The sequence below is a fragment of the Sphaerodactylus townsendi genome, linkage group LG07 (genome assembly GCF_021028975.2).
Source record: "Sphaerodactylus townsendi isolate TG3544 linkage group LG07, MPM_Stown_v2.3, whole genome shotgun sequence".
In the NCBI taxonomy this organism is placed as follows: Eukaryota; Metazoa; Chordata; class Lepidosauria; order Squamata; family Sphaerodactylidae; genus Sphaerodactylus; species Sphaerodactylus townsendi.
Genome location: NC_059431.1, coordinates 36,440,671 through 36,464,309, shown reverse-complemented (window position 1 = coordinate 36,464,309; position 23,639 = coordinate 36,440,671). Strand labels below are relative to the sequence as shown.

Here is a 23,639-nt window from a genome sequence, read left to right as displayed (position 1 = left end):
CCCTCACCCTGGTTCTGAGGCAGAGTTGCCGCCAGCCAGGCCGCTGTGCTCCTCAGCCACCGGATGCTAGGGGTGGTAGGAGGCAATCATGGGACAGCGCACTTGCAAGCCTGGGCTTGGGGAGGGCGCCCTGAGAAGAGCCCCTGTGGCATGCCCGGTCTCATAAAGAGCCTACAGCAGCCGGAGCATCAACAATGTGCTTGTCCCCCTCCCTGCTTTCAGCTCTGGGCCCGGCGAAGGTGGAAGAGCCGCCTGTCTGTGGGAGTTCAGAGGGGGGAATGTGGCTCCTCCAGGCTTGGCAGCGCAGCTATGGCTGCAGGAGGGAGCCCCTGGCCACAGAGGCAGCACTGCAAGGGCCCGTTGCTGAGCCAGTGCCTGGATTCCTGCCAGAGGGGTGTGGGGGCAATTTTGTGCCCCCCCATGTGATTAAATGGTTGGCGCCTGCTTGTACCTTCTTGTCTTACAAAACATTCAAGATGATGCACTAAACCGAGCTGGGTCAGTATCACATGGCTGTACTGAAACTATGCTATTTATGTAGGATCTTCCAGGTTTGGGACCAAATCAAAACCTGTGTCTCTGTTTTTAAAGTGTGGCCTTAATCCAGTGAATAATCTCTTGGATAGTAGTGGGAGTGTAGAGCTTGTGTTGTACTGTATAGAAATGCCGGTGTCAGCATGTCAAAGGCCTTTTCTTGTGTACGACATCCCAGCAACAGATCGTGTCTGTACTCCCTGGACTCTATAATAGTAATTATGTCAATCAAATGGCTTATACCGTTGATTCATTGACTCATTCACAAAACGAGTCCCATTTTATGGGAAATGTATCGTCAGTGATAGACAGCTGCCAAGGCAGTCAGAAATGCCTTTTCATCTACATTTGAAAGAGATATTGTTTAAGTAGAAAAAAGCAGACCTCTTGAGGACTTTTTGTTGCTTTAGGAACTTTCTCTCAGTCCCATGTATTTTCATTTGTGACTTGCTTTCTTATAGCTGTGGGCATCTAATTGTATAATACTTAATCTTCAGTAAGTCAAGCATAAACAGAATATTTTCAGAGTGATCTACCCACAAATATGCATGCAAAATTTCCACCTACAATATCTTCTGTGTGTTACGTCACAGATAATTGTTAAATGGCAAAGTTACCGTTCATTGGGATTCAGTAGTGTCCTTCTTAATGTAACATGTTCTTTTTTTGTTTGTTTCAGGTAGCATAGTATACCTTGGGATGATGGTAGGGGCATTCTTCTGGGGAGGCTTGGCAGACAAGGTGGGAAGGAGACAGTCTCTTCTGATATGTATGTCTGTCAATGGATTCTTTGCCTTCCTTTCATCATTTGTCCAGGGCTATGGCTTCTTTCTCTTCTGTCGTTTACTTTCTGGATTTGGGTAAGCTCTTTTTTGCTTTCTACTGTACATTTATTTCTCTGATGTGAGAAAAATCTTGATAATGGTTGCTACTATCCTCCTTTCAGGAAGACAGATTTGGGGATAGTGTGGCTGACTATACTGTTGCTCCACAGAATGGTCCCCCCCCCCCTGCCCACAGTGTGTCTGATCCCCATATATGCATTGTGGCTGGCAAATTGTGTCCTGGTGGAAGAGTCTAGCCAAGAAAGAGGGGAAATCAAAGGGAAAATATTTGTCTTTCCTTATGATACTTACAGTGAACCTGGCTGAACGTCAGCAATTAGTGGACTAATTGTGCAATACTGTGCAGAGTTAATCCAGAATAGATCCACTGGAAAAACTGCATAGGATTGCATTGGTAGAGAACTTATTTTTTTTTTAAAAAAAACCTTCATAAGGATGCTTTGCAAGTATTACACTCACTGATGCATCCTATCATTGGTTTAACCAGTTCTCAGGAGATAAAAGCACATCATTTTTCCAGGTAGATGTTATTTAATGGCTATTCCTAATAACTTTGCTAATTCTGTGTTTTCCTGCCTACAGCTCTAAACACATCCTGAATAAATATCTAATGGATTAATGAAATATTGTTCTTATACTTTGTTGCAGCTATTTTTTTCCAAAAGCGAGTTATTTTAGGGGCAAACTTAGAAAGCAGATTTGCTTAGTCCCATATTATTCAGTGTAGCCTATTCCCAGGAAAGTGTTCTTAGCATTGTAGCCTGTGTGTGTTCACACTTCCAGGTAACTGTGACTTTTTCCTAATTATGTATCATTCTGAATCTACTAAAGTGTTAAAAGCTACTGTGGTGGGGCGGCGGGGGGGGGGGGGGGGCTGTGAAGATCTGCTTCAGCAAAACTTCCATTTACTAGAATTTGCATCCAGCACATACATACCTGAACATATCCGTCAGGGTGGCAGAGTTCAGATTTCTTTCCTGCTCAGATCTCGTTTTCTGTTTAAATGATAATCCCATTTCCTAACAAAATTGCATAGGGATGGATTCAATCTATAATGCTGGAAAAGTAAACTTATTAATTTTATCCACTTTACAAAATTTAGTTAGTATACCATAGTAAGCCTTTAATATAACTGTTGGGAAAAATCAGAGGCAATTTTAGTTTAATTCCTATACCAGGTATTTAATGCTGAACTGTCAGGTAATCAACACTATTTGACTTCACTGTATTTTTTAATCATGTAAATTAAAACTTAGATTGTTTAAAATATGTGTACCTCACCTGTCTCTATAAATATATCTGTGGACCAAAAAGAAAGTTTAAAATGGAATCCAATTAAGAGATTAATAGATAAAACAATCAGATAAACATTAGGATACATGATTTTAACAACATTCAAACCTAAAATATAGAAGTAGAGAGCAAGTCTTCTAAATTCAGTAGTATAAAAAGTTGCACCACTAATCTACCCTTGTGGAGTAGAAAAGTGAAGACTTGGTAATAATGACTTCTCTTAATTTCCAAAAGATTGTAAATTCAGAGCCAGATGAGTTGCTTTGAGTATGCTAGGCCATTAGCCTGGGTACTACTAAGGAAACAGTTCTGTCTCTGATCTTCAGCAAAGTTATCCTTTGAAGTGGGATCATATAGAGCAGGGCCTTCGCTGGGGATCTTCATCAGTAGGCAGGCTTTTATGGGAGGTGGTGATATGCTTGACCTAGGTCCGTGGTGGTGAATCTTTGGCACTCCAGATGTTATGGACCAATTGGCCATGCTGGCAGGGGCTGATGGGAATTGTAGTCCATAACATCTGGAGTGCCAAAGGTTCGCCACCACGGACCCAGGTCATGTAGATCTTTGTAGTAAAATATCAATGCTTCTTAGTGCCCAGAAATGATCCAGCGGCCCAAGATTTTTTTCAAATGATCTCTGTAAGTAACAACTATATAGACAAGCTGCAGTTGGCAAAATGGCAAAAGCCTGTCTGATGCCCTGGATCTAAAAGTAACCTCAAGCTGTGCACCTGCTCAATAATGTAATCACATCCAAAATAGTGCTCAGCTATCCTTTATTATCAACCAACTCCAGTCTTACTTGGCTTAGATTTTAATTTATTCACCTCATTAGGATTCCCAGTTCTGACTGGGGAAATACCTGGAAATACCTGGGTGTGAAGCCTGGGACAGATGGGTTTGGGAGGGGGAAGGGGAGGGGGAAGGGGAGGGGAGAGGAGGGACCTCAGCAGGCTATCAGAACATGGAGCCCACCCTCCAAAGTAGCCATTTTCTCCAGGGAAACAAGTATGGAATTCAGTTGTAACATTGAGAGACCTCCAGACCCTACCTGAAGGTTGGCAACACCAACCTTTATCAAGCCTTTTAACATGCTCATATTCTGATTCAGGAGATCTCAATTTTTTGGGGTCAAAAATAAAAGAGAATCTCAATTCCTTTTTGTTTTGCAGCAACCCATAGTATGTTTTCCATTTTCACATTAGCAACCATTATCAGCTATACAAACATCAGAAACATTTATTTTGCCATTTTTCCCATTTTTTCAATTTTCTTCGTTTTTTCCCATCATTTATGAACTGAACACAGATTATTTATGTATTTATTTAAAACATTCTCATCTTACCACATGAGGATCCTCAAGGTGGCTAACAGCAAAAAAAGACATTTAAAAATCAACCTTAGAAGTAATAAACAGCAATTAAATTGTAGGAGGGGAAAAAAGTCTTCACTTGCTGGCAGAAGGCAGTGGTAGTGGGGGCAGACCAATTTGGGGAGGAAGATCCACAGTTTTGGAGCTGTGACCAAGAAGGTTGTTTCTCAGGTTTCAACTTGTCCAGCCTCAGATAACAGGCCTCTAAAGAAGACTGTAGTGGTTGGGTCGATTCATATTGGAATCGAGTTCTGATCCCCAGGCATATTAGTGGGAAACAGCATGTGCAGAATTGGTGCTGTTTTTCAGTTTCTGCCTATTGATAACAGTGTCCACATCATATACACCAGTGATGGCGAACCTTTTTGAGACCAAGTGCCCAAATTGCAACCCAAAACCCACTTATTTATCACAAAGTGCCAACGCAGCAATTTAACCTGAATAACCCCCTCGAGTAGGGGCCAGCCTGCTGTAGCCTCCAGCAAATCCCACATGTGCCGCTCTGCACCTCTCTACCATCTCTGCCCCATCTGTGCCCAATAAGGTTTACTGTCAAGTAAACATGTGTGTAGAATTCCAACTTCAGTTTTGTAGCCAGTTTATTCGTCACAGTTTTTCCAAAAGATTCAGTGCATGACTTCCACAGTAGCTTCCAGGTATGCATAAATGAGCGTGGTACGCAGATGCTGTTAATTAAATGGCCAAAGAAATAGAGAGCTTGTATGTGGTTTCTGTTGCTGTCATCTTTAACATTAATTTTGCGTCTTCATTTAGGATTGGGGGAGCTGTTCCAGTTGTGTTCTCATATTTTTCTGAATTCCTTGCTCGAGAGAAACGTGGAGAACACTTGAGTTGGCTGTGCATGTTTTGGATGATTGGAGGCATCTATGCATCTGCCATGGCCTGGGCAATAATTCCTCATTATGGTAAGAAGGATATATTTTTGTTGCTTTATAACTTTGTGGTAGCCATTAGATATATGTGCCAAACCTCAATAAAGGACTTTGCAAATTATATCCTGGTTACTTTTTAATTGAATGAGTTGAGATGAGTGGAGAATGGGTTTAATGCTGTCTAATGACACTGGAGATATTGTTTAGGGTGGAAAGGGTTGGCAAAAAGTACTTGCTCAAAGTACTTGAACTTGAGAGCATCTGGCGAAGCTGACGGGCAGTAGATTTAGGACAGACAAAAGGAAATACTTCTTTATACAGAGAGTAATTACAATGTGGAATCTGTTGCCAGAGAATGTTTGTTGGACACAGACATAGATTTAGGAGGGGATTAGACAGATTCATGGAAGATATGTCTGCCAGTGGCTGCTAGCCCTAGTGATGAAAAGGAACCTCCACATTCAGAGGCAGCAAACTGCTGAATCCCAGTGCGAGGAGGCTATATCAGGGAAAGACCTTGGCCTCTATGACCTGTTGTTGGAATTGGTTGGCCACTGTGCTAGACAGGATGCTGGATTAGATGGACCACTGTTCTGATCCAATAGGATGATTCTTATGTTATGTTTTATTGGAATTATGATTTTGAAAGGCTAAAACCATACAATATGGTATGTAATAAAGATGAAGAACACACATGTTTAAACACTAAGAAGGTTTCTTGATCTAACATCTACATTGAAAGAAATGAAGCATCTGTATGTAAGCAGATAGAGAGAGAGATGATAGATCGATAGATAGAGAGAGAGAGAGATGATAGATAGATAGATAGATAGATAGATAGATAGATAGATAGATAGATAGATAGATAGATAGATAGATAGATAGATAGATAGATAGATAGATAGATAGATCTCAAAGATTATAGCAAGTGGTTCTGAGATCACTTCTGCCAGTTCTTTTAATATCCTGGGATATTCTTCAGTTCGTCAGGCCCTGGAGATTTGAATTCGTTTAAAGTAGTCAGGTGTTCCTGCACTACCTCTTTATTTATTTTGTGCTGAATTCCTCCTGCTTCTGTTTCATTTTCTCCAGGATGAGCACCGTTTCCTATTTGGGAAAATACTGAGGCATTGAAGGTGTTGAGTAGTTCTGCCTGTAGTTCTCAGTAGTCTGAGATAATTCATATAGGCATATGACAATAACTTATTTTGTCAGCACCCTGTCATGAATTACTTTTTATTTTGGAAAATCCTGTGAAATTTGATTGTACTCAACATGTATAGTTAAAATGTGTGTGAGTGTGAAATAACAATTACAGAGACCAGCAGAATTTAGAACAGATGTGTATGTAAATTGTGGTAAACAAATCCTTTCTTTATCTTTGTTTTATCTGTCCTGACTTTTTTAAAAAAAATGCTGTGGCCATTTACATTTTTCTCTCTACTGTGGGTAGTTTAAGTAGCATTTAGTACATCTGCTTAATGAAGGCTGAAAACACTTCATTAGTGAGTTCAGTAATTATCCTTTCCTGTGGTTCTGTAGGTTGAGTATAAAGTAAACAGGGATTTGTTTACTCAGAGGAAAATTCCCACTAAAAAGCCAGTGTATATGTGAATCTGTTGGAACAGACAATTCTTTTCTTGGGCTGTGTTGAAGGACTGGTGTATTCTGGACAGAACGGAAAGGAAGTGTTAACAAATCTTTTGTTTTCTTTCTGGGTAACCATGTATGTTACAGACATGATTCCTGCACCATGTGATCCAGGGAGGGTGTTTCACCTTCCCCGTCCTACCACCCATCTCTGCTTCCTTTTCCACTGTCACCAGTCAGAGCTTTTCTTGAAACTATGCATTTGTATGCATTATATTTGTTACTTAACCTTATTTTAAAACCCCAGTTTTAGGAGGATAATTTATTTTATTGTATTTTAAATGTTTATTAGTCACCTACCGTATATATACAAATTGGTATAGAATTGACCATATAGAGCCTGATAAGTGCACCTAATTTTACTTCAGCCAAAAAAACTGGGAAAACTTTATTGATCTCGCCAGTGATAGGTCGAGGGGTGGGAAATGCAGCATCAATTGAGGCATCAGTAGGTTAAATGTTTTTGAATATTTATTTCAAAGAAAAAACAGCAAACTGGCTCTGTAAGTGGAAAAGAGGGTCAACAAGAACAATGTGGTATCAACAATAACTTTAAAAGTACAAAAACCTTAGCTCAACCAGCTGCAACCAAGCTAAAACACAAGAGTTAAAAAATCCTTCAAAACCTGGATTCTTCATCATCATCTGTATGTCCAAAATGTAACTCCAACTTAGATTTTTTAAAGAGGGGATATTATCAGAGGAATGGAAAAAAATCTTACTATTAGCTTCCATTATGTAAAACAATTGGGGGGATGGGGCATCCCCTTTGGGAGGTCAATACACTTTGGATCCCCTAGACCCCAAACTTCCACCAAACCTGGCTGGTATCATAAAGAGACTCTCGATAGTGAGGACCAGCCAGGTTTGGTGATAGTTTGGTTCAGAGGTTAAAGAGATTATGGGACCCTCAAAAAGGGCGGTAAGCCCCATCTACTAATAGCTCCCATTGAAAATCAATGGGGAATGTGGGCACCTCATTTGGGGGTCCATAACTTTGGATCCCCTTAACCAAGACCTCTTACCAAACTTGGCTGGTATCATCAGGAGAGTCTTCTAGAGGGGTACCCTGGGGAATTTTGGTGTCAGCGGAAGTATAAAAACTGCACCCTGCTGGCACTTGGCAAAAGTAAAAACACACAAATTTTTTTAATGACCCGCATATAAGTCGAGGGGAGCTTTTTCAGCATTAAAAATGTGCTGAAAAATTCGACTTATACATGAGTATATACGGTATATATCTTATAGGTACTCAAGGTAGCTTACAATGTAAATAATAATAAAATACCTTTACCATAAAATACATAAAATATATAAAAACCATTAATTAAAATCTATAATTTAATACTGCCAGTGGGCAGAAATATTACTCCAATTTACTCCTGTTTTTTTTTCTGAAAGCATTTAAATGGGCTTGGGGAAATTGTTCCATGCAGATGCTATTTCCTCAGAATACCTTCTGATGTGGAGTCAGCATATTTCTTGTGGCCAAATAAACAGGAATATCTAGCAAGGGTGCTGGGCATCACTGGTGGCATCACAGCACCAACTCACCCTTTCTGTGTGCACATGGAGAAACTTCCTCCTCCGCCAAAACTGTTGACATCAGTGATTCTCTGTTTACTGATTGGAGTATCAGTGCACTTGTGGAAGGGTTGGAGAAGAGAATGCTTAACAAAATGGCTCCCAAGCCTGCATTAAATAGAGTCATTTAAAATAATATATGAAGCAAAACTATTTCTACAAGTAATAGCAATTAACATAAGCAGTCTCTCTATAGAACGCCTGGTGGAAGTGCCTTTTTTTTTTTAAAAAAGGACAAGTTTAGCAATAGAATGCTGAGGGGAAGGCAGTGGCATAGCTATAACGGGAACATCCAGGGACAATTGCCCTTGCACCCCCGTTAAGTCACATGGGGGGCAGAAAATCGCCCCCACACCCCAGCAAGCTTGTTCTGCCCATGGATCACAGGCTTCATGGGCAGAGCATGCTCTCCTAATCCCCCCAAGCCCCAGATCAAAGGATCCATGGGCAGAGCAAGCTCTCCCAGCCCCCAGCCCCCCCCAGCCCCAGCACGCCTCCCTGCCCATGAATCACAGGACCATAGCTGTGTTCAGATTTGTGAGTTGGGGCATGTTCTATAATATGATGATGACTTTGAAATAACCTGGTGCAAAAAATCATTGTTTGGTTGTGGTCGTCTACACCCCCCCCCTTTGCAAAACTCAGATTTTGCCCCAGGCTCCATTTTTCTTAGCTATGCCTTTGCGGGAAGGTGAACGAACAACACTTTATCTCCTCCTCACCTTCAGCTTCAGACTATTGGATCAACACCTGTTTCTCATTACCCACCTTCTATTGGCTGGTTCAGAGCTGTTGGGATTTGCAAGTGTCTGTCACAATTCAGACATGAAGGAGTTAACTGTGTGCATGCTAATTAGTTACTGAGGTCAGAGTTTTATGACTAGTTTATTGATTAAGCTATTGGTCATCTAGCCCCGGCATTGCCTATGTGAGACAAGTCACGTAAGTCAGAGGTTATAAAGTTAAGTATGTTTTTTTGTCTCACACACATGCACACACGCACACACAATGTTGAGATCTCCACAAGAGGTGAATCTCTGCCTTGCTGGAGAGCACATGGTCCTAAGCAATGTAACCAAGTTAGTGCTAGAATAGAAAGTTGTTCTTTATTTTTTTCCATGTAAATACTTCCCTTATTAGTAAGTAAGCTCTTTTATATAAAGCAGCAACTGTCTCATGGTCTCTTATTCCACACTCTGCTAAATATCAAGGAACCCCCCTCTTCCCAGCTTCTTCATTTTCACCCATTTGCCTTGTTTTCTACTATTTGTCTGCCCTTCCCCACTGCCCTTACTACTGCTTCTGTACAATTGTGCAAGGATTGCTAGGCAATACCGCAGTGCTTACTGTGATTACGTGAGATGCTGCAAGATCTGATTCAGCACTATCCATTATTGGGGAGGTTAACTCTCTTTTTTAAAAGTTTGGGTATTTTTGTACAAATGTGGACGTTTCCCCAGATGAGTCGAAAAATCACCCTTATCTGTACATGGCGCATTGGGTGAATTTTTTGCTCTGCACTCTGCAGAATCAGATATATTTATTCAGAGTAAGATATAAAAATCTGTCAGCATCAAAACTCTTAGTATCTGTCAGCATCAAAACTCTTAAAGCTGAATTTGTTTTCCTTTATAATTTATTGCTGAAGCATTGTTCAAACAAGCTTGTCCTAAATTGTAAACATCTATTTATAGGAGCTTTTACAATCTTATTTTATAGGAGCTTTTTAATTCTGAGAAAGTTAACAGGGGTTTATGATGTCCACCATCCTACAAAGGGGGTGGGGGTGGACATCATCTGTAATAAAGCAATGTCGTACAACACAAGATGGGATGAATTGTACAATTATATAAACAAAAGTATAATGATTGAAGAAAAATGTTAACCAAGCAAGGTCTTTGGAAATAGAAAGTAACCATTTTGATAACAATTGGAGGGCTTTTCAATTGCAGCCTTTATTTTCTTGTTACCGATTATTGGTTTTTTTGTGTGTACAGGGTTATCAAAACTGTATTTTGTGGTGCAAGAGAAAAGCTGGAGGGGATACTTTGGAGAGATCTCATATAGGTTTGCTGCTGATTCATATGTCTCTATTTTTATGCATTTTAAAGGGCTCTGACTGAAGAACAGCACTGAGCCAGACCCAATCAAGGACTGCAGAGAGATTGTGGGTATATAAATCTCGGGGGCCGCTGACTCACTCAGCCATAGAGTCAGCTCTATTATGTGCTGCAATCCTTGTAATGAGATTTTCAATGGTATCAGCTTTGCATTAACCCATGGTGGCCTGTTCAGCCTTTTTTGTTGTATAATTAGAGCACTATCAATCCAAGTTCATGTTGTCTCTGATCTGCCTTGAACTGTTAGTGATAGGAAGTTCATTATAACTACTGAGCGACTGGAATTCAGTTTTTCTTTCACCTCGGAATTACCCTGTTCAGGATAAAATATTTAGTATAAATGTGAGTTAACCCAGCTTCTGATCTTTGCCCAGGTGTGGGACAAAGTCTAGTACTTTGATCTGTATTGAATGAAAAAAAAAAGCTTCCATAATTTATAAAGAAAGGACAAAAAAACAATACAAGACCATGTATATCTTCCCATGATTATATTATTCCAGTTCTTTAGATCACCTCCCTTTTCATTTTTCTCTCTCCCCACTCTTTTTACCTTCACTTCTTGCATGCCACTTCTTCTGCTAATTTCAACAGTTTCTTCTTTCCCCCAATTTAATAATAAAAATTATAATAGGGAAAAACATCTTTACAATCATGAGCAGATATTGGCCCTGTGAAAGTGATTTTTTACCTTTTCCATGCCTCATTATCTAGCTGTGTCCAGTAGGGAAAATAATATAATAGTTCTTATTAGAGTTCACAGTTCATTTGGCTTAAGTTACTGAAGCTTGAGCTTGATTGTGGCCATAGTATATTGAACAATAGGATCCTGAAATGTTAATGGATGAAATGAGTGTAATTCTGTCCTTTCTTTCTAAGGAGAGTTCAGGAAGTCTTTAGTCTTATAACGTTATATAACAAAAAGGGGAAAGTATTGTTCTATTGTTGAAGGGAAGGCTTGAGGTTGTGTTCTTGCCTTGTGTTTCTGGAATATGGAAATAGATTTTTTTTTTACCATTCAACCATTATATTTATAGAAAGGAAGAATAAGATGACTGGTAAAGAGAATGGAAAGAACTACCTTAGTAATAAAATGCCAAATTAGAATACTATTAAAGATATTAAATTGGCCAATCAGAGTATCATTAAGAGAGTTTCTGTGAGCTTCTCCCTCCCTCGCAAACCTCTTGCAGCCCCTCCAGGGTCACTAACGATGTCTCTTGAAGCTCATTTCTGGCCTCAGCATTGCCAGGCGAGGACAAAACAGAGTCTTCTCCATCGCTGGATGCAAGGTCGCCTGTCCTGGTAGAACTTGTCCCAGCCTGATTCCTGTCTGGTCTCAGCTTGCAGAATTGGTTTTAAGGATTTTGATCAACACACACACCCCATTAGTCCCTCTGTGCTGTTTCCCTAATCCTGGGCACCTGCCTGATCCTGTGTTAAGCCCCTCCCCCATGTCCTGATTAGTTCCTTGGTCCACATTCCTCTCCTGCTGCACCTTCTCCACCTCTCCTATATCCCACCTTTTACCATTTCTGATGCTCCTCCGCATCTCCAGTCTCGCTCCCTTCTTTCCCCCAGCCATGGGATCCTCTCTCCAGGGCCACCCTGCCAGCCCAGCCACACATTGCTCTCCGGTTGAGCCCTGGAGTCCAGCCCAGCCCACCACCACCCTTCCCTACTCAGCAAGGTAAGCAGGGGAGGGCCCTTGAAGTCTGGTGGCTGGGGGACTTTGCCTGTCTCCATAGTATCATTAGGGAACATCTATAAAATCTACAGATCTACAGGTAACATTGCAGTCCCTTTCTGCAGAATGTGAAAATCTGGTTAGGATTGCACTTTGAGTATATTAGTTTTTGCTGATAGTTTTTCTTACTGTCTGCAAGGTATTAAACAGTAGAGGTAATGTATTAGCAGCAGGTGATACAACATGACTGAGTAATAGATACCTTCAACAGAATCAAAGACACTGAGATTAGGGCAAATAGCTAGACCACACAAGGATTGACTCATCTCTCATTTGTGCAGGATAGGCCAGCTGTTTTCCCTTCATTGCATCTTGCTCTGTATGTAAGAATAAAAAGAGAACAAAAAGACAATTCTAATAGTTAGTTTTCTTTGATAGTCTGAGTTTGAAACAATCGCTTTGGCTGAAGGTGGTCCATACAGATGCAAAATCAGGGCAGTCTTGGTGCAGTGTGTGGCTCAATTCCCCAGTCTTTTATTATGAGCATTCCCTCCTGCCAGCAGGAGAAACCAGACCTTGTGTTTTCCAGTCATTAACAGCCTCCCGATTAGCCAACCATTGCCACCTTTCCCACCTGCCAAAATGGGACAGATGGTTCCCTCTTTTCTCCACAAGATCTTGCAGTTTCTCCGGTTTTTCCTATGCATTACATTTTCTTCAGTGTTGAAATGTTTGGACCAAAATCTACAGACCTGTGAAACCAAACAGAAAAGCAAAATGATTTTGAATTATTTATTTTAATAAATACTTTTGGCTGCCTCTCTATTTTATTGTTATAGGTACAGTTTGAACATTTTAAAAAGATGTTGTACAATGTAACCGCAACACGCTATTTCTTACACTGGTTTATTCGCAGTTATGTTGCTAGAAATTTATCTGCTTTCTGTGACGAGAGAATGCCTTTTGATTAACAGAAGGAGAGATCAATAAATTAGTGCATTCCAAAAGAGGCTGTGAGAGGCTGTGTCTGTATCAAAACTCTAATTGTTATGGATATTGATCAAAATAAAGGCTTCATTCAGCCTTTATATAATTAAACTGTCTGTTGATCAAACGTCCTTTTGGACTATGGAATTTGGAATTACAGGGGAAGGAAGCTGAGGACACACATTTACACACTCAGATAAAGCAGCAATTCAATGTTTCTTACACTGGTTTTTTGGTAATTATGTTGGTGAACTATGTTTAAAAATTTGAGTGTATAATTTGAGTAAATTTAGAAGGATGTACCCAATGTAGATTGAATAAACATTAGGGTGATACAATTTTTTGTTTGTTTTATAATATAATTTCATTTTGTAGATTATGTTTAGGTTTAAAAGGTCTATTGTTAAAAATAGATTATACACATTTGTCTAGACATTAACAATGGCTTTTTCTGGAAAATAAACATGTACAGTTAAATTGTGAACTTCAAAGAGAGATGAATAAAAAGACCAGCAAAGATTTGTGTTCCACTCCTGACTCTAAAGACAGCTTTTAACAAGGTATGGTAGGATTCTGAAATAAGACATGGCCTAATAAGATTAGTACTTGAGTTATGTAAAATACTAAGCTTGTAAGATGTATGTTATAAGTGTGTTGCGATTGTGGATCCAATGGAAAAGCTTGTCTCAAGCAGCAGATCTGTTCTCCTGCCTTCTCCGAACAGGCTGTTTGTCCCAAAGCTGATATTTCCTGAGCTTTGGGAGAGCCTCACAAATAGAAAATGTGCCATGGTAGAGGGAGCTGCAGTGACAGAGTCATTGGATAAAATCACCTTTTTCTTCTTCCTCCACTGATATAAGCTGTCAGTGGAAGATGGAGAAGGATGAAATTTTACCTGATTTTTCCTTTCAGTGTTGCAGTTCCCTGTTCAGTGGTGCATTTTGTTCATAAGTGGTGCATTTTGTTCTTCTGATCCCCAGAGAGGATTTCTGGGACAAAGTGCCAGCTGCTTGGGGAAAGGGAAGACAGGAAAGAGCCATTGTACCAATTCCTTATGCAAGCTTTCACCTAGATCCAGTGCTATGGCTGTTGCATGCTTTTTAGAGAAGTAAATACTTACTAAGGAATTTTGTCTCTAGGGGTTGCAATAAAAATTGTCAATGCTTCACTGAATGTATGTAGCAGTATATACGCATGATAGTAAGCAAGCACACTTCTGTTTTTCCTGAAGCAATCTCTTGCAGAATGCAGATATTGAAGAGTGTAAACCTGTTGTAGGAGGAAACCACAAAATAATGTTGCCATTTTGATTTTCCCTCATATATTACTTTGCATATTCCTAACATATAAATACAAGCAGCAGGAGAGAAACGAGGGACAATTCTAAAACAGTTTACTTCTAATTTAGATATGCCAGGTTGCACAGATATTGTCCCTTTATCTGAGATGAGTAATTTCTTTCATTTGATAACAAATATACAAGGCTCTGGAAAAGTCTTACAGCCCAATCCATGTGATGGTGGGATTTCATCACACCTGGGCACGGCATAACCCTGTTGCTTCCAAAGAGGTTCCTGGCAGCACATGCTGGAAGAAAATAGGAAAACAGGAAGTCCTTCAATTGGGCTGCAAGCCCCCTATGCAACTGAATAAACTACACCTCACTTTTAATTGGCATAAATCTCCAGAAACAAAATGGGGCAAAACTTGGCTGAAAGGTCTCAGGAAGCTGACTAAAGTTGGTTCTGCCCCTGAGAATGCCCCCACTAGCACTTGGGGGGGGGGTGTCCTGTGGCACTGGAGCAGCAGCAGTGGAAGCCCCAGGGCAATGTGAAGCTGTGTGACTCACAAACGCTGGTGTGGGTGCACCCATCCCCTTACACCACATAGACTGGCACTGAGACTTGTGTTGGAATCATGTAGGCGCCGCCATGTTCTTTGGCCCTCATCTCATGGATTGCTCTGTTCGTAACATTGACATGGTTTATGTAGGAAATGCCCTGACTGACCTGGATTGCCCAGGCTCGCTCAATCTTGTCTCATCTCACAAGCTCCTTGCAGACTGCCAAAAAGGTTTTGGAGTGCTGTGTAGAGGGAGGCAGGGGCAAAGCACCTTTGAATGACTTTTGCCTTGAAAACCTTGTGGGGTTGCCATAATTTGGCTGCAGCTTGATGGAAAAAAAGGAGGAAATGCTCTAGCTCAAGCACAATGCAGTCTGATGTGGTTAAGAGTGTCTGACTGAGGTCTGGGAGACCCAGGTTTCAAGCCCAGTTGTGCCATGGAAGCTCACTAGCACTAGCAGCCCCATCCAAAGGGGGGGGGGCAGCGATGTTTCTGGCACAAGCTTGTGTCTGCACATTTGCCCACCCTGCCAAATGTATTTGGCAAATGTGGTGGCAGGATTGGCAAATTGGGAGGCAGCTGGGGGACACAGACCTTGGTGGTTCCTCAGCCAGAAGGGAGGCTGACTGTTCTGGGCCGTGTTGGCATCTCATTTGATGCTAATGCAGGGTTTGTGGGCTGGGGCGTCCCCGGGATGAAGCTGACTACAGTTGGCTCCCACCTGGGCTTTTGTATTGCAGATGCTGTGGCTAGCACCCGTGGCTATATGCCACCAAAAGGTTGGCACAAGTCAATTCATCCCCATGGAGGACTTTTGGCCAGCTGGGGAGGTTTGTTGTTTTTCCTGCCTCCCCATGCCACCCAAAGGCCCTCTCCTGATGGTGGTTTGGGGCAGTAGCTGCGCAGTGTCCCAGCACCTCAGGATGAGGATGAGGCTGTAGGTGACCATGGGCCAGTCATACGCTACCTGCATAACCCACCTCACAGAATTGTTATGGGATATATTGGAAGGGAGGAGAATAATATATGCTTTTTTGGGTCTTCCTTGGAAATAAAGATCATTCCCCGCCCCCCCTCCTTTGCTTCGCTCCTTGGGCTTTTGTTCACTATTTTATACTTTATTTGTATATTTATTGCTATTTTAAGGAAGCGTTTGGCCGCTCCCTCTCTTTTTTGGGGGTAGTTTAAAGGAATTGGGCTACGGGACGCCATCACCATCATTACTATTGTTATTGTTTCTGTCCGCTGCTTAAATGGTTCTAATTGTTTTAATGGATTTTAGTGTATTTGGTCACTATCGTGACCCTTGTTATGTTTTGCATACATAGTGTTGTATACCGCCCAGAGCCCCTTGGGGATTGGGCGGTTTATAAATTTAAAAAATAAAATAAATAAATAAATAAATAAATAAATAAATAAATAAATAAATAAATAAAGGTGGGATATAAATGAAGTAAATAAATAATAATGTCTCCTTTAACAGGTTTTTTGAACTTCAGATATTTTGGTAGGCTAAATCCAAGTATCTCCTGACATATTGCATAGACCAGGGGTCTGCAACCTGCGAGTCTCCAGATGTTCATGGACTACAATTCCCACCAGCCCCTGTCACCATGGCCAATTGGTCATGGTGGCAGGGGCTGATGGGAATTGTAGTCCATGAACATCTGGAGACCCGCAGGTTGCCGACCCCTGGCACAGACTGTCAAATTATGTTGTTACTGGGGGTGCGTTTTCTAAACCTTAAAATATGGGTGGGGGAAGTGAAATACTTGGAAAAATTGTCTGTTCAGCAATTTTCATGTTAAAGATGCTAAAAATAATTAATGATATCAAAGCCAAGTATGAGTAAATAAATTATGAGTCTACTGATTTACTTCTGTTTCATATATTACATGTACACTATTTTGGACACTTACTTATCATGTGATTAGGATTAATATGTGTGTGCTCAATAAACCCAGAATCTATTCATAGTTCAGTACATTTACATCTGACTTAAACATAGCTAGTGCATGTTGTGCAGGTCTAGAAAGGCTGTAGGACTTGCATGGATCCAGATGATCTTCTAAGTGATTATTTTCACACTGCTGCAGAAGTAGAATGTGGAAAGAGTCACTTTTGGAGGCCATAAATGTAGTTGTGAAAAAGCATTTCCTTTTAACCTATGCATTGCAAGCAACCTAATTTCCATGGAATGTATCTCAGGATTCTCTTGGTGCAATCTTGTATAGTCCAAATTTAGATTACTAGGAGGATACTGGACGTAAGCCTGCATGACTCCAGCTCGTTCCATTACAACAATGATAGCCCTAGCACTCATTTTTTTTTAGTAACAGCTGAGACATCTAATTAGATTTCTGGGAAAATGTTTCTAAAAGTCATAATTGTTTTTAAATGCCAGAAAAATCCATGCTGAGCTATGAATTCAATAAGCTGTATAAATGACCCCACATGAGGACATCAGTTTAAATGCATTACTGCCTTATTTTATTAAACTGCTACTGCTTTTTAATGTAAGAAACTGATATCAGCAATAGAAAAGCCAGACAGTCTGAGAAACTGTAGAGGAGGCCGTAATCCTGTTTATGGGCTGTACCTCTATAGGTGAATGACAAGTGATCACTGTTAATTCATTCAAAAAACCTTTCTGCATGGAAAGTTATATGTCAAGTTAGAGTACGTGTACCAGCCTAGGTTGTTTGTTGTTTTTTTAAAGGTAAATGATGTTTGTTGGAGGAAGGAAGGACTTGCCCTAGGGGTAGGGAACCTGTGGCTCTCCAGATGTTCAGGAACTACAATTCCCATCAGCCCCTGTCAGCATGGCCAATTGGCCATGCTGACAGGGGCTGATGGGAATCGTAGTTCCTGAACATCTGGAGAGCCACAGGTTCCCTACCCCAGCGCCTAGAAGAGCATTAGTTATATGCAGTCTGAACAAGTACAAACAGGATTTCCCATTTATCTGTTATCAGAGGCAGAGCTACCAGGGGGCCGGGGGGTGCACGTTGCACTAGGCACATGCCTGGCGGGGTGTGGAAAATCCCCCCACATCACCCCCCTCCCCCCCGGGGCAGCCCCTTGCCCCCACACTTACTTCATTGAAATAGTGCAGGCTGGAGAAACAGCCTGTCCCCTTCAGTCTGAAAACAGCCTGGCGGGAAGTACATTTCTCAGGAGACCTTGTGAGTCCCAAGGTCTCATGGGAAATGGAGTTCCCACCAGGCCGTTTTCAGACTGAAGGGAACAGACTGCTTTTCCAGGCTGAAGAAAGGTAAGTGGGGGGGGGGGCAGGGCGACGGGGGGGGGGGCAGAAAACACACAGTGCGCACCGGGTGCACTTTGGCCCAGCTACGCCTCTGTTATCTTTGAGAAAGAGACAGGACTACTTGCAGCATTAATATACTTGGTGTGACCTGTATCACGATTGCCCTGGGGTTTTTCAGCCTCTCTCCCCACCACCTTTATTCTAAGATACTGAATGGCTAAGAGCAGCCCCCCTTCCTTTTCCTAAATCTCCTCCTGAGACTTTGGGAACTCTGGTAGGCTGCCATCATTCAAAGTATTCCCAATACTCTGCTCCCCCAAATCATCCCAGTGGTTTGAGTCATGAGAAAGGGAGATGTGTGGGCATATAAGCCTGTCCAATCAGCTAAGCAAATGGACAAAGGTTCAATGTAGTCAAAGCAACTTTTTTAAAATAAAAGATTTTTATTGACTAGCCTAAAACCTACATATAAGACCATTATAGATTAAATAAGAATGCATCAATTATAAAGAGAGAGATTACAGAATGCTGAGAAGTAATGCTAAAAGAGAATAGCTAACTATCCTAAACTTCTTGTAATGCTATCTTGGCATTCAAGGCTCACCCCATTCCCAAGAACAGGGATGAAGTGCCAGCCTAAGAAAGGGCTTTCTTTATCACGGCACCAAAATTTGAAACTCCCTCCCCAGAGAGATTCATCTGTCTCATTCTATTGTCTTCTGCCAGCAGATGAAGCCTGTTTTGTTTTGTTGGGAATTCTCTGAATAGCTCTTATTAGCCCTCCTCTCTGACAGTCTGTATAAAATATTTAAAACAATTAAATGAAACATAATATAAACACATAAAAATATAAATGTTTTTATATATGTTTAAATTTTATGGATTTATATTTTTATGTGTTTATATTATGTTTCATTCAGTTGTTTTAATTGTTTTATAGATATTTGTATTTTAAATGCTTTTTAATGTCAGAAATGTTTTAATGTTATGTTTTGGCATAGTTACGTTTAACATAGGCATGCTTTAAATGAATAAGTGGCAGGATACTTAGCAAAAGAAGTTCCCCCACTCTGGCGCACCCTGTCCAAACAGAATTTTTGCCTTCAAAGGGAGGGTCTCTGTGGGACCAATACTTTGTCTATAGGTCTATAGGTCTACTTTGTCTATAGGTCTATAGGTCTGGCTCTCCAACTACAGCTGAACTTGTGTTTTCCAGTTCCGCAATGTTTTACACCACTGATATTTGGGCTCCAAGCTGAAGATATTAAAAGCTGCTGAAAAATGGAGACATGGTACAGGCATCCTTCAGTTTCTCAGCAACTGATAACCGTGTACATCATTGCTTTGCTTCCTATATGGGACTTAAGGCTTTAATGACAGAGTTCACACTGGGATGTGCATTTTTTTTTGAGGCAAACAGCTTCTCATCCATGACAACCTAAAATTCCAAATGTTTCAGTTCTGGACTCAGTTGAACAGCAAATGCCACAGACTGACCTAGGTCAGAGGCTGGTGGTTTTATTGCAAAGACAGGTGTACTTCAAAAGATCAGGACTACCAATACATTTTTCATTTGTATTTCAGCAGCCCCTAGCTTTACAGATACTAACTGCTCCATTAGCAGTTTGTTTACAGTCTGATCCAGTCTGTGCAAAGAACTTTCATAATGCCATATCATACTGTGCAGCAAACTGTGCAGTTTACTGAAGATGTCTCATGTAGCTCAGATTTTTGTGCATTGTAGAATATTACCCTCCTGTAATAAAAAAAAGAGTAAATGTAAGCGAAGTGTCCTGAACTAGCCAAGAATAAATCCCACAGCTAACTTACTGAAAAATTGAAATTTAGTTTGGTTATTTCCATCTTAATGCTGTGATAGTGACACCCTGTGGCAGTACAGTTAACATCTCAGATTATAACAATGCATTTAAATTTGTCAGTAGCAATGTGTCTAAATCCTCTAAGAAACGTTGCTAGCATCTATATGAGTATCCCTTACCAATTTTTAACAATCATAAGAATATTACAAGAGAATCTAAATGATCAAAGTGCCAAAACGTTTACTATCTGTCAAAAATCTTGGCATACGTCAAGGATTCATTAATAAAGGGTTAGTTAAACAAACAGCATTGTAATTAGCATTGTAAAAAAAACATTTACAGCATTGTAAAAAAAACAGCATTTCAACTAAAAGTAAGAAGCTGGGCAGCCCAATGCAGATCCCTCGGCAGCCGGGGGCAGGGCCACTGTGGTACCATCCCACTGCCTCCAAAGGGCTTTTCAGTGGCGTGGGGAGGCAGAATACAAAACAAAACCTACCTGCTGCTGAACCCCCATTGGGTTCAATGAATGTAGGATGGCTCTGATCTCAAGCCACTGCATATCTGAAGGCAAAGTCTGGGTATAAGCTGTCTAAGGTTGGCTCCACCCCTGGCCATGCCTCCAGAATGCCCCAGTAAGGCGAAAGTACTGCTGCTGAGTTCTGAGCTGTGTCCAGGTGTCTCCGTGCACTGTGTCGGCCATCTGCCATCAGATTTACTTTTCCACTGGGGTAAGTGCCCCAGAGAGGTCAAATCTACTGGCATAGGCCCACACCATCTCCCAGTGTTGATTCACCTCACCCCCCTGGAATGGGCCAATAATTATTTTCTATAATGAATTCAACACATTCTGAAACAGAGGAACCATTGGTAGACCACAGAGGCTAAGTAGAAGATTCCCATTGAGTGTGACAAGCTGAGAAAGAGAAATAAATCAAGTGATATTGCATGGTGAGGAGTGTGAGAAAGAGAACATCCCAGAACTGCACTCCCACCAAGAATGCAGCATTCGTACCTTTCTTAGATATAGGCAGCACAATGAAGGTACTTAGGCTGTGCAATCCTGAGGGAGGGTGGTTGCGCTGTGACTGGGGATGTTACAGCTGCGCTTGCTGCTGTGTGAACAGCAAGCCAAATCCAATGCTGCCCCTTCCCCTGTGAAAGTGGCCTATCCAGCTCAGCGACCTGTGCCACTGGTTTTGCTGGGATAAGTCTGCACTGGCAAATGGGCCCATGGGGGCATTCCTGGGTTGAAAGCGCTCAGGAAGTCAACTAAAGCTGGCCCCATCTCGGGGAACACCCCTTTTGGTTCTGCCGTGGGCTCCTGCTGGTGGCACTGGGAATTGCACGGTTTCCCAGTGCCAGCATAAGTGTCTCTGTGTTAGCGTAAATGCCCATTGCACCAGGGATCATGCCACCTCCTGGGCGGTTTTGCTCCTCCCCAAGGATAGCACTGTTAGTTATTTATGACAGCGTATTATGGTATACCAAAAGCACAAGCCTTGTCCACAAATCATCGAAGACCCATGTGATTTTAAGCATTTTCATTGTCTAAAGATGCTGAAATTTACTTCTGTCTCCTGCTGCAGCACTCAGTTTTGTTCTTCTTAAACATGAGACCCTTAATAATGCAAATTGAATTGGTAGGAGAAAACTCTGGAGACCCCATATAACTACCATGTTGCAGATCTGCAGATGCTAAGGCAATGCCCATGATCTCCAAGTAGGACCTGCCTATTAAGAATGAGAAAATAATCCAGGAGAGAGAAAAATAATTCAGCGGCAATGCTGGATTCTTGGAGTTCCTCCAGACCCATCTGCAGTGGCTGTGGATGCCAGGAGCCAGTTCAGGCCTGACTGTGTTGGTAGTAGGCACCAGGAGCATCTCTAGACTTAGGTGCAAAGGATGTCAGGAGAGGATCCAGGCTGGGCTGTGGCAGCAGAAGATGTCATGAAAGGCTCTGGGTCCAGCAGTGGCAGATACTGGGAGCTGCTCTGAGCTCAGAGTGGTTCCAAGGTGCCACCTTGGCTGAGCTCAAAGGTGTGTGGTGGAACCACCTAAGCTTGGTTATGGGAAATTGAGATCTCCCCTCTCATGAGTCTTGCAAATCCCCTCTTGTCCAGTATATCAGTAGGATATGTTGTAGGCCAAGAATACTGGCCAAATTAGAGAATATGTTTCTTCTAACTTTCTTCTGTTTACATCTACGTTTTCTTTATGTCTTCTGTTGATTTCTGAATATGGGGTGTATTTTTATTTAGCAGCAATATACACATCAGACCAACACTGCTGAGTGCTGAATCCCATTGGATGATGCAATCTGACACAACACCATTGTGTACATAACCATTTTTATACGCAAAACACTAATTTGGAATATGTCTATTGTAATTTTTTTTAATTATAGATTAGTAACTGCTCAAAATTTTAGAAAGCAGTCTGGAAAAAGAAACATTTTAGCTAAAGTTTGATATATAAGTAAATGGCTCTGTATAAATTAGAATCTTCGTACATTTTGCCATTGATCTGTCCTACGCTAATACTGTTCTGTAATTTGTCACCGCAGGTTCGGTGATTCATTTGGTCATTTCTTGTAATCAGTAGAGTGAGAAGGTGATATTCAATGTGAAGCTACTGCAGAGGCTGGAAAATGTAGCTACTATAGGTTTTGTTTTACACCACAGCCCAGGAAACCTGTTCCCAAGATGCACTTGGGCCTATTGTTTTAACAACCCATTGCCCCTTGAAACTGGCTGCTGTTTCCAAGATTAATGGCTTTGGAATTCAGCATTTGCAGAGAGCAAGGGTGAAGTTTAACTCTGCAGAGCTGCACTGCTTTCTGAATGAAACAGACAAAGAGTGCATATATCTTGCAGTTGTGCCACAGAGAAGGAATTGCAGATGTAAATTGGACTGAAACCAAGAACATACCTATATTTGGCACCACAATTTATCCTTGAATAATCTGTTTGAAATACATTATTAGAATCGTAAGAAAATGGCCATAGATTCTGGGATTTTTAGTCATGAGTTTATGCAAATGTGTATTTAAGTACATTAAAAATAATGAAAAGAACCATTGAATTAAAAAAATGTCATAATGCTTCTGTTTACTAATCAAGTGAGAAACATGAACCAACACAGCTTGTCAAGACTCAAAAAATTGACCCTGACATTATTCCCTGTCTGTTTTGTTTTTTATAACCATGCTGTTGAAAATGTGAGAATCTGAAGGAAGTACAAGCTTGAACACTCCAAACACAACACAGTTGGTGAGAGCAGATCCCTTCAGAAAGGCATTTTTAGCTTTTAACTGTCATATCAATATTTCTCATATCTCTATTGTGCAGGCTTGAAAAATATTGATATGGCAGTTTTGTTTCTAAAAAAAATGCCAGCCCTCAATCCCTGGAAATATCTGTGAGAAATTGCAGTGGGTGGGGAAAGACCAAAAGGAGTGAAACCTCACAGCAAGAGAAAACATCAGAGTTTCCTTTCTTTTGCTAATTGCACAGCTTCCAAGTTCTTTTGTTCCATAAATATAAGCACATTATTACAAAAATCGAGGGCTCATTCCGCACATGCAGAATAATGCACTTTCAAACTGCTTTCAGTGCTCTTTGAAGCTGTGCGGAATGGCAAAATCCACTTGCAAACAGTTGTGAAAGTGGTTTGAAAACGCATTATTTTGTGTGTGCGGAAGGGGCCTCTGCCTCAAAGGAAAGGTACTTTCACTGCGGGGCACA

General features: G+C 41.1%; 1 protein-coding gene across 4 annotated transcripts in view; it reads left to right on the top strand.

The window, feature by feature from the left end:
* The window catches only part of SV2C (synaptic vesicle glycoprotein 2C), a 103,041-nt gene that overhangs the window by 40,366 nt on the left and 39,036 nt on the right, over window positions 1-23,639 (top strand). For all 4 annotated transcript variants that reach the window (XM_048503988.1, XM_048503989.1, XM_048503986.1 and 1 more), the window contains exons 3-4: window positions 1,214-1,394; window positions 4,818-4,969. In XM_048503988.1, the coding sequence (XP_048359945.1) occupies window positions 1,214-1,394; window positions 4,818-4,969 (333 nt within the window). The remainder of the gene's footprint in view (window positions 1-1,213; window positions 1,395-4,817; window positions 4,970-23,639) is intronic.